General features: G+C 59.5%; 1 protein-coding gene across 1 annotated transcript in view; it reads left to right on the top strand.

Annotated features, from left to right (window-relative positions):
* The window catches only part of ZC3H7B (zinc finger CCCH-type containing 7B), a 53,612-nt gene extending 40,512 nt beyond the window's left edge, over positions 1-13,100 (top strand). The window contains exons 14-23 of the mRNA XM_030855837.2: positions 326-531; positions 1,546-1,646; positions 2,618-2,799; positions 5,106-5,191; positions 8,538-8,671; positions 8,781-8,886; positions 9,026-9,134; positions 9,366-9,499; positions 9,634-9,797; positions 10,158-13,100. Of these exons, the coding sequence (XP_030711697.1) occupies positions 326-531; positions 1,546-1,646; positions 2,618-2,799; positions 5,106-5,191; positions 8,538-8,671; positions 8,781-8,886; positions 9,026-9,134; positions 9,366-9,499; positions 9,634-9,797; positions 10,158-10,404 (1,469 nt within the window). The 3' untranslated portion in view covers positions 10,405-13,100. The remainder of the gene's footprint in view (positions 1-325; positions 532-1,545; positions 1,647-2,617; positions 2,800-5,105; positions 5,192-8,537; positions 8,672-8,780; positions 8,887-9,025; positions 9,135-9,365; positions 9,500-9,633; positions 9,798-10,157) is intronic.
* Positions 13,101-13,469: the final 369 nt, after the last annotated feature.

Here is a 13,469-nt window from a genome sequence, read left to right as displayed (position 1 = left end):
TTCCTGGTGCAGAATAATAATAATAATGATAAAACGGCTTGTATATGTCTACAAAGCCCTTTTCCCACCTGTCGTCTTGCCTGACCCATACCAGGCAGCCTTGTGGGGTGGTGGAGCCACGGCGACCGCCATGCTTTGCACGGGAAGGTGCAGATCTGGCCCCCACACCCAAGTGTAGAACAAAGAAGGGCCTGGCCTGGGAAGCGCTTTCCCTGAGCTCCGCCGCTCCACCCCTGCCAAGCCTTCCTGCTCCGCAGGCCCCACCGGGGGTGCTGTGGGCTGCCATCCCGCCTGGCGGAACGTGTGTCCTGTTGCCTCTTTGCAGACATGATTAACAAGCAGGACTGTAAGTACGGGGATAACTGCACCTTCGCCTACCATCAGGAGGAGATCGACGTGTGGACGGAGGAGCGGAAGGGCACCCTCAACCGCGACCTGCTCTTCGACCCGCTGGGGGGCGTCAAGCGCGGCAGCCTCACCATCGCCAAGCTCCTCAAGGAGCACCAGGGCATCTTCACGTTCCTCTGTGAGGTACCGGCCCCTCCACGGTCGATTCACAGACGGGGCTGCGGAGGGGCTCCCGCAGGCTCCACTGTGGACTCTCGGCCCTGGGACCCACGGGTTTTGGAGGCCTGACCTTAGAATCCACAGGTCCTGGGAGTTTCAGAAAGTTAGACCCATATGCTCACATCGCGCTAGAGCCCAGATCCTATCCAGTCCCCTCATTGTTCGGAGCTGGAAACTGAGGCCAGAAAGAGAAGTAACCACATCTGCTCTTTGCTTCCTGCCGTCGTAGGCCAGACTCAGGTGCTCTAGGAGCTCATCCCGACCCGCCCCATGCCCCCTCGTCCAGCTGTGCTGGCTTCAGTGCCCACTGCACCTTTCCGCCCACTTCCCTGCCTGTGTCCACGCTGTGCCCTCTCCGTGGGGTGCCCTCCCTGTGTGTCTACGTCTTGGACCCTCTGAGGCTCAGCTCTGATCCCAGCAGCCCCACCAAGCTGTTCATTTCCTCCCCAAAGCTGTCTCGGAAGACGCTGCTGGCCCCCTGCCTCCCCACCCAGGCATAGTGTGATGAGGGCAGGGACGGTGTCAGGTCCATCTCCATGAAGTGAGGGTGCTGGGTCCAGGTTGCTGGCAGGGTTTGGTGCTGCTTGGCCAGCCCCCATCCATCACACAGCCGGCGCTTCCCTCCGACTCTTAGAGCAGGTGGGCTGCCCTCTCCCTTTAGGGGATCACAGCCCACAGCCTGGTGGCTGCCTATACTTTACAAAGGACCTGAAGTTATATTAGATCTTTTTCCAGCTTCACAGTGAAGCTGTGGGACAGAGCAGGTGTGGTTTTCCCCAGGTTACAGTTGAGGAAACTGAGACTCAGAGATATGGAGTAACCCCTGCCCCAGGCGTTTGGAGTGGTGGGATCAGAGAGGTGGGGACCACAGACCCTGGGATTCCCGTCCTCACTCCCCTGACGCAGGGCAGGGCTTGCAGGGACCCTGTCCCTCCTGGGTGGCCGTGCTGGATCCCAGCCCACCCCCTCCCTGGGCAGATCTGCTTTGACAGTAAACCCCGGATCATCAGCAAAGGCACGAAGGACTCTCCGTCTGTCTGCTCCAACCTGGCCGCCAAGCATAGCTTCTATAACAACAAGTGAGTGGGACCCACAGCCGGACCCGTGGCCAGGCCTGGGGTGGGGCGGGTGCAGAGTCCCCCTGGGGAGCAGAGGGTGGGCCTAGGATGTCAAGGCAAGGGGTAGGATTTGGGACTCAGGTCCAGCATCCACCTGGAAAGGACAGAACCACATTTATTGAGCATCTTCTATATTCCAAGCATTCTGTTGGGTATTTTAATGATCTCGGCAGTCCCATGGGGAAGAGTGTCTCTGAGGAACAGATGAGAAAGCTGAGGCTTGGAAGCAGCTTACTCCGCCGGCAGGTGGGAGCCACATCCCTGACTCCCATCCAGCACCCTCCACTGTCCCGGCATGGGTGTTGGACAGGGAGTGGGAGGGGCTGGGTGGGCTCCAGCACCCACCTGCGCTCCCTCTGACTCCCCTTGGCTGTGCCCCAGCATGGCTGATGGAGCCCCGGCCCTGAGGTCAGACAGAGTTGGGTCCAAATCCCAGCTTGGACAATGGTCTGTTTTATGTCCTCTGGCCACTGTGACCCTTGGTTTCCTCATCCATAAAGTGAATGATGATCCCAGTCTCCTAGGGTTGCTATGAAGGTAATTACAATTCCCAGCCCAGAGGAGATAACTCAATTATTATTCCTCCGGGTGCAGGACCAGCTCTGGAGCATCGAGCTGGGGAACCTGAGAGAGATGCCCCCTTCTCCCAGCCTCGCAGCAGGTGGGGTCTGGTGCCCTCCTCCTGCTGGCAGCTGCGGCTTTGAGCTGTCCGCAGGTCGAGGCCAGGAGAGGGGCACACAGCTGAGGCCCAAACCAGAACTGCCTGAGCGTAGGACCCCCACCTCTTCCCTCCTGTGCCAGCAGTTAATAGGCGGAGGCACCCACGGAGGAGCCCCTTCCGTGGGTGAACGCCACTGACCCTGGGGAGGGGGCCCCGACCGGGAATGGGCGGCATGCGGACTGCATTGTGCGCCCCCCATCCCGCCCGCCAGGTGCCTGGTGCACATCGTCCGCTCCACCTCCCTCAAGTACTCCAAGGTCCGCCAGTTCCAGGAGCACTTCCAGTTCGACGTGTGCCGCCACGAGGTGCGCTACGGCTGCCTGCGGGAGGACAGCTGCCACTTCGCCCACAGCTTCATAGAGCTCAAAGTCTGGCTGCTGCAGCAGTACTCAGGTGAGGGCGAGGGGCTGCACAGTTCAGAGGAGGGCAGTGCCGGGCTGTGGGGCTGCAGAGGAGCCGGTGCTTCCTGGACGTCACAGGATGCGCAGGCTCTGCATCAGGGAGCTTGCGGGCCCAGAAGACCCTGGGTTTCTCCCTGTGTGGCACTGCCACGGGGACACGTGGGGAGAAGGGCAGGGAGGCAGAGCCCCGCGGGCCACCTGGGGGATCTGGTCATCAGCGGCCCCTCACTGAGCCTCCACTGGTCCTCTGTGAGGGGGTGATGTCAGCTCGGCCTCAGGAATGAGGAGGTGGAAAGCGGCTCGCTTTCTTGCTCACCTAATGGGACTCCCTGAGCACCTGCACTGTCAGGGGCTTGAGCAAAAACGAGTCGGGGCCCTGGTGTGTGTACGCGAGGGCAAGGCAGACAGTCTGACGGGGAGGTACCAGGCCCTACGTCCATCTGCTCTGGGGTGCACACTGTGCCCCACGCCTGTCATCGTCTGCCTAGCGGCATTGTTGTGTGTGTGTGTAACATAAAATAATGGCGTGTCTAACAATCGTTGTCTTCTTCGAGCTGATGAAATAGGGTGATAGAATTTCAGATGTGCATCAGTTCTGTGAAGAAAGTAAAGCAAGCAATAGGATGGAGAGGGACTCGGGGAGGGGGCATTTGGGATAAGATAGTCTGGGAAGGCCTCTCAGAGGAGGTGACATTTGAGCAAGGAAGGGCAGGGAGAGCATTCCAGGCAGAGGGAACAGCAAGACTGGAGGCCCTGAGGCAGCAGCAAGCTTGGTACAGAAGGAAGGATGTCCTTCTGTATGTGGGGATGTGAGGGCAGAGCAGCTTACCCCTGGGGGGCAGGGGGGCGTGTCAGAGATGAGGCCTAAGAGGTTGGCAGGGACCTGAGTGTGAAAAAACCTCTAGATGGTACATAGAAATAGTTGGGGTTGTTCTAAATACGGTGTGCAGGGCTTCCCTGGTGGTGCAGTGGTTGAGAGTCCGCCTGCCGATGCGGGGGACACGGGTTCGTGCCCCGGTCCGGGAGGATCCCACGTGCTGCGGAGCGGCTGGGCCCGTGAGCTGTGGCCGCTGAGCCTGCGCATCCGGAGCCTGTGCTCCACAACGGGAGAGGCCCATGTACCGCAAAAAAAATAAATAAATACGGTGTGCAGGGTTTGGGGGTAGGGGTTGAGTAGGTGGAGTTGTATGACCTGATCGGTGTCTTGAAGAAGTTGCTCTGGCTGCTGCGTGGAGAAGTCAGGGGCCAAGGGCAGATGGAGGGAGACCTGGGAGGGTGTGGCTCAAGTCAGGGTGGCAGCGGGTGGAAGTGGTAGAAGTGATGAGATTCTGGGTGTGTTTTGATGGTGGAGCCAACGGGAGCTGATGGACCAGATATGAAGTATGAGACGAAGGACGGCATCTGGTGGACCGCAGTGGGGTTGCCGTGTTCTGAGGAGGGGAGGCTGCAGGAGGAACAGGTTGGGGGGATCACATCAGGGCTCGTGTGGGACGTGGGGAGTCTGAGCTGCCTGTTGGACTTCAAGTGGAGAGGTTGAGCAGGCAGCCACGTGGGGGGGTCTGCAAGGTCATGGGAGAGCCCTGGGCTAGAGGTACATCCATCAGCAAGAGGATGGATGTCAAGCACATGCCTGGCCCAGAGTAAGCCCCTGATGGCGAGTGGCCACGGGGCAGCAGTAACCATAGGACAGGCCGAAACTAAATCAGCTCTGGAAGAGGGACTAGAAGGCCGTAAGGGGTCGGGAGGAGGGTGGGCCTCATGGAAGAGGTGGGCGCAGTGTCCACAGTCAGATTGGGAGGGTCTGGGCCACAAGGTTTGGGTATTTGCCCTTTGCCGACTGGCAGTGAAGGGCCCTGGCCCCTCGGTGATCTGGGGAGCCGGGCCGGGCCGGGCCGGGCACAGAGCCTTAAGAACCAGCACGCTAGAGGCTGCCAAGCAGGGGTCAGGCTTGAGGCCCCACTGAGGGAGGCGGAGGCCAAGGGAGGGGGCTGAGCAGCTGGCCCGAGGGACAGGGCCACTGGCGTGGGTGCGGAGAGGCCCCTGCCATGCTGCCGAGCCCACATCTTGCTCCTGCATTTTATTCTCTGTGTGAGCCTGGAGCAGGCCTCTGTTCCCAACTGCAGATGAACCAACAGGTCCAGACAGGATGAGTGGTTTCCCTGTTCCCCTCATCTTTCCGCGGCCTAACTGGGGAGTGGGGCTCCTCCCTGGGCCTGGGGTGGCACCAGCACCTTGCAGACCCCCTGCCTTTCTCCTCACTGAGCTCCAGGGACGCTGTGTCTGCTCCCCCCTCACCAGGCATGACCCACGAAGACATTGTCCAGGAATCCAAGAAATACTGGCAGCAGGTGGAGGCACACGCAGGGAAGGCCAGCAGCAGCTTGGTAAGACCCCGGGCTGGCCGCGGGGGTGAGGTCAGCCCCCACGAGGGCCATCCCCCATCCCTTTACCTGGACATAATTTATTCACCAGGAAATTGTAGGAGAGTATGAAGAATTTGTGTATACCTTTTTCTGGATTCCCCAGATGTTAACATTTTACTGCTTTCCACACTCACTTTGTCCTGTGTGTATGCGTGTGTACGTACACACATACACATTTATTTACAGAAATATACTTTTCTGAACCACTAGGGAGTAAGTTGTAGACATGATGCCCCATTACCCCTAAAAACTTTAGTGTAAAAATAAGGACTTCCCTGACCGTCCAGTGGTTAAGACACCACGCTTCCAATGCAGGGTGCGCAGGTTCGATCCCCGGTCGGGGAACAAAGATCCCACATGGCCAAAAAATAAATAAATAAGTAAGTAAATATAAGGACACTTTCTTACATAATAACCACAGTACAGTTATCAACATCACAAAATTCACATTGGTGGACTTATCCAAATCATGGTGTGCTATTATTCAGATTTTGTGAATCCTCCCCAAATCCCAGCAACACACTGCATTCATTTGTAGTGTCTTTAATCGCCTTTAATCTAGAGCAGTTCCTCAGTCTTTCTTTGTCTTTCGTGACATTGGCATTTTTGAAGAGGCAGTTGTTTTGTAAAAGGCCCATCCCTTTGGGATTGTCTGATGGGGCAGGCACAGTCATCTCCATCTGTCCCTTCACCAGCGATACCTTGGTAACTTGATTAAAGGTGCCTCCACAGTAAAGCTTTCTCTACTATGAAGTTACCCTTTCCTCCTTTGTAATTAATGAATATCTTCCAGGGAGGTCCTTGGAGACCATGTAAATGTCCTGGTATTCCTCAACCTTTTCCATCACTGCTTGTATCACCTCCCACCCCTCTGGATCCTCACCCTGGTCCTGAGGACGTGAGCTGGGGCGCAGTAGCGTTTGCAGGCGGGAAGACTGAGGCTCAGAACACGCTAGAGACTTGCCCGGCGCGCACGGAGCGGAGATCCCGGGTTCTCTGACAGCTTGTCTAGAGCTCGCTCAGCTCCCTCCCCACCTGCACCATCCCCATCACCCCTAGGGTTCCTCATGTGAAATGGGGATCATAACCCTGCCTGCCCCCTCCTGGGGCGGGTGTGAGGCTCACAGGAGCTGGCTACAGCTTGCCGAGTCCCTGCTCTGCACGGGGCCCCCGTCGTCCCTGATCCTCACACCCTCCCCAGGAGGTGGGGATCCCTGTAACTTTAGGTGACAGTGGGAATGGAAGGGTGGTCTCAGGGCCCAGGAGACAGTGAATGTGAGGTGAGGCCTCTCGCCATCCACACACGAGGGATGACGCCCTCACCATGCCAGGCCCACGCACTGGCCACCTTGGGAGAAGCCTGGGCCTCTGGTCCCTCTTGAGGCCTGCCTGGGTGTGGCAGTGAGCCAGGGAGCAGCGCAGGCTGGCCGGTGGGGTAGGCCTGGGCGAGTCTGGCAGACAGGGCTGCCCGGCCCCCTTGGCCTTCCCCCTGTCTCCCTACCCACTTCGTTCCTGGTCCTTTTTCTTCTCCCCTCTTCCTAGTTGCTCCTGTCCTCTGCCCCTCTCCTGTTCAGTCCTCTTCCCCAACCACCACATGGTTTATTTTTGCTCCTGGCCAGGAGCCTGGCTGGGAAGCAGTGTGGGGCTCAGGCTGGACCTGCAGCGTCATCTGCTAAAGAGAGAACACTGAGTCTTCACCACCTCCTATCCCCCTGACCCCCCTGCATCCTGCCCACCCAAGATGCCACTGTCAGGCCTGGCTCAGGAATGGGACTTCTGTGCCGGACCTGGCTGTGGCCCAGGCATGAGGCATCTTGCTTGCTTGCCGTCAGAGGGTGGGGCCCGTGGCCGTGTGAGGCCAAGGACAGGGTGCCAGGGTAGAAGCTGCTCATGCCTGGTGCCCATGGTGCAGCTGTGCCGTCCTACAGAAAAGCATGAGCCCCTGCCTCGCACCAGGTCCCTATCCTCGGGCCACTTACCCGTGGCGGGGTTAGTAACCTCTCTGAGCCTCTGCTTCTGCTCAGTCAAATGGGAATGACCCCTACCGCCCCCAGGGCTGTCGAGTCTGTGCAGTTGTGAAAAGGAAGCTCAGTGGACCGGCATGGCTATTCCCTAGAGCAGTGGCTAAACCACAGCACCCCTCCGGACCCCACTTACCTCACCCGTGAAATGGGCCTTCTTACGCTTCTGTGAGAATCGGTGGAACATCTAGAAGTCTATAGTGACACGGATAAGCCTCCTGTCTGCTTTAGCCAGACCGTGTCCCAGTTACAGAGGCAGGATTTTACTTTGTTGTCTGGATGTGTATTATCCTGGGGCTGAGCCAGGCCGCAAGTCTCCCAGCCAGGGGTCAATCGGCACCCAACAAAGTGAGAGCCCCCTGCTGCTCAGGGGAGGCCCTGGGCTAGGCAGTGCCGAGGACACAGGTACTCCTGTGTCAGAGGAGGAAGAGCGGAGGGGTAACTCCACATCTAAGGCTCCAGGGAGGATGGGAAGGCTCTAGCTAGCAGGAGGGACAGCAGGGTGGCCAGCACAGCTGGGCGAGGGGGTTGCAGGTGGCAGGAGACAAGGCTGGGTGGGCACTTTTTCTGCCTCTCACCCCCCCCCCTTTCCCAGGCAGGGGTGCAGAAGAGCAGGCCCTCCTGCCTGCAGAGGAAGGGCTGAGGCAGAGGACGGGGAGTGAACATGGTGGGGTCTTCGAGAGTCCAGGGCTGCCCAGATGTCTGTCCCACCACCTGAGGCAGCCTCCTCCATCCCCACCCTCTGCGGGTGCATCCCACCTTCTAGGCTCTGCTCTCCACCAGGCCTGGCCCTCATAACTAGATGAGTCAGTCAACATAAGGTAATTCAGGTACTATGGGGGCCCATAGGATGGGCAGCTGCCACCTAGGAGAGCTTCAGGGAAAGCTTCCTGAAGGAGGTAGTGCCTGAGCTGGGTTTTGAAAGTTTTCAGAACAAGCCTGATGAAGAATGGAGAAGGGCATTCCTGGCGGAGGGAACAGCATGTGCAAAAGCAGGGAGATGTGAGGTCGAATGCTGTGCCCAGGGACACGCCAGCAGCTCCAGCAAGCAGGCCCGTGGGAGATAGCCAGTTACGGCAGAGAGCGCTCCATCAGGAGTCCCAGGCCTGGCTCCCACCCTGAGAGGCCATAGGCCTGGAGTTAGGGGGTCGCTTCCCACCACCGAGTGGTAATGGACCAGCCCACAAGGCTCCAGGTGGCCCTGATGCTCCCGGAGGCCACCTGCATATCAGACCCCGGGGCCTCAGCCTGGTGCCTGCGGCTTCATCAGCGCTTCTCCTCCGCAGGGTGCCCCGCGGACCCATGGGCCTAGCACCTTTGACCTGCAGATGAAGTTTGTGTGTGGCCAGTGCTGGAGGAACGGGCAGGTGGTGGAGCCTGACAAGGACCTCAAGTACTGCAGCGCCAAGGCCCGGCACTGGTGAGCCAGGTGCCGGGCGGGGGCACGGGCAGGGTGGGGACCACCTAAGCACCACAGGCGAGGAAGCCGGGCTCTCTGTGGAGGTCACACAGCCCGCTCTATCCTGCAGCTGGACCAAGGAGCGGCGGGTCCTCCTGGTGATGTCCAAGGCCAAGAGGAAGTGGGTGTCGGTGAGGCCGCTGCCGTCCATTCGCAACTTCCCACAGCAATACGATGTGAGCGCCAGGGTGGGATGCAGGGTGGCAGCGGGACCTCGGATATGGGGCCGTGGGGCCCCAGGAGGGCTTGCCCGCTGGCGGGGCAGTGACACAGTCCGGCGGGACTCAGCAGGGTCTCCCCATGCCTGCCCTGCAGCTCTGCATCCATGCGCAGAACGGCCGCAAGTGCCAGTACGTGGGGAACTGTTCCTTCGCGCACAGCCCGGAGGAGAGGGACATGTGGACGTTCATGAAGGAGAACAAGAGTGAGTGGGCAGGGCGGGGCTGACCCGGACACCCGCCTCGTCGGCAGGCCCAAGCGCACCTGCTGAGCCTCGCTTGGCCACCCGGGCCCCACTCCGGCTGCACCGGGCTGAGCCCTCTCTGGGTCTCCAGTTGACCGGGCAGCCCAGCAGCAGGGGTCCCACAGGGGTCGTGGGACAGAGTAGAGGGAGAATCCCCTCTCACCAGGCCCTGCATCCCCTATTGCCCACCAGTCCTGGACATGCAACAGACCTATGACATGTGGCTGAAGAAGCACAACCCAGGGAAGCCGGGGGAAGGGACGCCCATCAGCTCTCGGGAGGGGGAGAAGCAGATCCAGATGCCCACGGACTACGCCGACATCATGGTAACACCCCATCCCCTGGGGGCCCTGGTCCGAGCCTGACCTGGAGCGGCTGTGCGGAGGGGCTCAGCCTCCCTGGGGGAAGTGGTCCCGGCACAGGTGGGAGGAGCAGGCGCCCACGGTGGCTGTGTCCCCAGATGGGTTACCACTGCTGGCTCTGCGGCAAGAACAGCAACAGCAAGAAGCAGTGGCAGCAGCACATCCAGTCTGAGAAGCACAAGGAGAAGGTCTTCACGTCTGACAGCGACGCTAGTGGCTGGGCCTACCGCTTCCCCATGGGCGAGTTCCGGCTCTGCGAAAGGTGCCCCCGGGAGGGCAGGGCCGGGCGGGCTGTGGGGTGGCCTGAAAAGGCGGAGGCCACGGCCAGCTCTGGCTCCACTTGGCCTGGAGGTGGCATAAGGCGGGGTGGGGATGTCCAGAAAGACAGCTGCTCCTGGGTGTGAGGACCCAGGAGTGGGGCGGAGTGGCGTTGGAGGTGGGGACCCGTCCCCTGCAGCCGGGCATCAGATCCTCGGGAAGGCCAGGCCACGCCCGCTTTCCCCGGGCCTGATGCTGCATGGGGAGAGGCTTGTCGGGGGAGGCGGAGTGGCCGCCCCCATGTCCGGCAGCCCGTGGAGGAAAGGGCACAGGGCTCGGGCAGTGAGCCTCCTGCCGCCCACAGGCTCCAGAAGGGCAAGGCCTGCCCGGACGGGGACAAGTGCCGCTGCGCTCACGGGCAGGAGGAGCTCAACGAGTGGCTGGACCGGCGCGAGGTGCTGAAGCAGAAGCTGGCCAAGGCCCGCAAGGACATGCTTCTGTGCCCACGGGATGACGACTTTGGAAAATACAACTTCCTGCTGCAGGAGGACGGGAATGCCACTGGTGCCGCCCCAGAAGCCCCTGCTGCTGCCTCCGTCACTGGGGAGTAGACCAGCTCCTGGCCGTGGGTGAAGTCCTAGGATCGGGGGCAGGGGTGGGCACGGAGCGCCTGATAGGAGGGCCGGGGCAGGCCAGGGCTGGGGCTGGGGCCCCCAGCCATCCTCTCTGCCCCCACTGCCCCAGTGCATACCCAGGTGCACGAGCTGCAGCCCCACTCGGTCCCAGGGTCCTCATCCTGCTGAAGCCCTGGGCAGGTCCTCCCCTCCCCCACCCCGGCTCTCCTGGTTGCGGAGGGAGGGGCCTGGTTGACCCCTCCAGCTTCAGCCTACAGCTTTAACTTCCGTCTACTCCTAAAGGGGGCCCAGCGCTCAGGGCTGGGGAGCGTGGGGTCCCCACTTGAATCTGCAGCAGAAGGGTCCTTCCCCCTGCCCCACCCTCACCCCTCCCCACCTCCCCTGGGGGCAGATCAGGATAGAACAGAGGGCAGGAGGCCCCACCCAGCTTTAAAATGCAGCCCCAGGTTGGACTGGGGATACTGTACAAGTCACTTACCCTCTGGGGCCTCAGTTTCCCCTCTGGTTGGAAGAGTGGGAGGGGCTGGGCTACATGATCTCTGGAGCCTGACCAAGGAGCGTGGCTCTCTGGTGAGACCACCAGCCCAGCCCCTCTCCTTTGTGGGCCGCTGAATGTAGATTGTAGGTCGTCAGAGGCTTCAGAGATGACCCAGCCCAGACCCCCATTTTGCAGATAGAAAAACAGGCCTAGAAGGAAGGAGTTCTCTACCCAGCATCTCCAGCCCACAGCACGGTAGAGCTCGAATGCAAACTGCGGTCACAAGACTCAGGGCCAGTTATCAGCTGGAGCCTCCAGGCTCTTGGCAGGGATGTGACAGTCTCTGAATCAGCTGGGATCCCGGCAGCACCGCCCAGGGGTTGGTTGTGTCAGCGCCCTGTAGAGGGACAGTCCCCTCTGAGGATGGTCCTAAGGAGTATAGCAGCAAAGGTCACTTCCCCACGGCCGCTCCCGGAGAGGTGGTACCTGGCAGGGCACCCGTGGGCTCAGGTTCTGCACGAGGTACTGGGGGGATTGGGAGGGTGGGCGGTCAGGGGACATGGAGAGAAGGGAGACTTGACCGTGGGCAGCACGGGCTACTCCAGGATCGGACCCAGCCCCTCTTTCTTGGGGACTCAGAAGAGTCCTTTCCCTTTCTCCCCTAGACCCAGACATACAATTAGGACCATCCATCCCAGCCCCTCCCTGGTCCCGACCCTGCCAGCTGCCTGGGACCCCAGTTGACCCCCAACCCCTGCCCCCCCCAGCCCTCTCCCATCCCTGTCGTCTGACGTGTCTGCGTGCACCCCCTCCTCTCCATCCCACCCCTTGTGGGCAGACCCAGCCTCCCCTGGTTCCCTAGACATTCCAGAACACCCCACACCATTGGCACAAGGGGTGGGGCCCCCCGGAAGGAGCTGGGGATCGAGGCTGGAGTTGGTGGGAGGGTGAGACAGAGAGAATGGAATACCTTTATTTCTCCTTAAAGAAGCATTTCGAGTGTGCGTTGAGATGATGGCGGGCACCCTGGGCCGCAGAGAACCCTGTTCTTCTCGCTGCCACTGCCCAACCTTTTCCTGATAATTGTGGCATGCATCCTTTCCTCTCCCTGCCCCTTCCCCCAGCAGGCCAGCACTGCGGAGTTTGGGTGCTGGTGGTGTGGCTGGAGGGGAGGAGAGACCCAAGGTGGGGCCTGTGGCCGTGAATGTTGATGACACTTGTTTTCCCTGATCCGTGCTGTTGCAGTCTGTCGTCACCAGCCTTGTTTTTAGTGTGTATATATGTCGCCCCCGTGATGCATATATACACAGGTATTAAATATATCGCTCTATATAATATTACATATGTGTGTGGTATCCAAGGAATCACTTCTAATGAGGGCTAAAGATAAAGAATTTGGCCGGAAAATGCAGCCATCCTGGCATAATGAGGAGGGACTTTCAGGGTCATCATGCCATTTGCAAGGACTGAGGGACTGGAGCGAGGGGTCAGAGGTGATATGGGCAGCGGGGGCAGAAGCGGCCCCTGCCTGGGCCCAGCTCCGCCTGATGGCGTCCAGACCACCCCAGCCTAGTGGGGAGAGAGCACGAGTGCTCGGGGAAGGAAAAGGATTGGTTTTTGTCTCCCACCCAAAAGAATAGGATTAGAATCCAGATTTTTCTTCTCCATCCTGTTATCCCTGCAGGGGCCTTGGGATGTGGTGCTCCCTGGCTTGGCCAGAGCTGGCTCCCCCGCAGGCTTGGAAGAAAGCGAGGGGCAGGCGGGGAGTAGGAAGTAGAGGCGTGGCACAGCACACTTCGAATGATGAGTGTGATTATTTCACTTGTGACTCGGAGAGGCTCAGAGAGTTGGATCGGGCCTGTGCCCCATGGCGGCAGGCAGGGACAAGACATCACGGCAAATATGGTGAGGGGGGACAGGCACCCTTGATGTGAGTGTCCCTTTGGGATGGGGCAAAGAGGGATGCTGCGTTTCTCAGCTGGGCAGTGATAAATTTAATGGTCCTTTAAAAATGTCTGTGTATTAAAAAATTTAAGAATACCACACTTTAATATTAAATATTCATAAGGTCTAGTATCTTGATAATAATGTAGATGTTTTAATAACAATTTTTGTCCTTCTTAAAATAAAATGAAAGAAACTTCCTTCTTTTAGCCTTTGTTCTAGAAAATAAACGTGTGCACTTTGACCTCTGTCCCTGAGGTGTTGCTCCTGTTCCTTGCTTCCCGGCACTTGTGCCCAGGGACCTGGGCCTCTCTTTACTCATGGGGCAGAGCTGGCTGGCGCAGGGCATGCCCCAAGGCAGACATTCCGAGGGGTGAGGGGCAGAAGGTCTGTGTCCTTGTGTAAACAGGGCAGCCCAGCTGACCCCAGCTCACGCCGTGCCTCACTGGCAGGGACAAGTTGTGCTCTGCACAGGTGGCCCCGGTGGTCAGGGGGCTCATGGCCTTCCGTGTGGGGCTTTCCACCTGTACCCACACTTCCCTGCTTTTACTGTGTGCACTGTCCTGGGTTCCAGAGGGCTGTCTCTGTGCCCTTTCTGGGTATGGCTTTTCCAGAAAGG

This window comes from Globicephala melas, chromosome 10, assembly GCF_963455315.2.
Source record: "Globicephala melas chromosome 10, mGloMel1.2, whole genome shotgun sequence".
NCBI classification, from domain to species: Eukaryota; Metazoa; Chordata; class Mammalia; order Artiodactyla; family Delphinidae; genus Globicephala; species Globicephala melas.
Note: the sequence above shows the minus strand (reverse complement) of the source record. Positions and strands in the feature narration are given on the sequence as shown.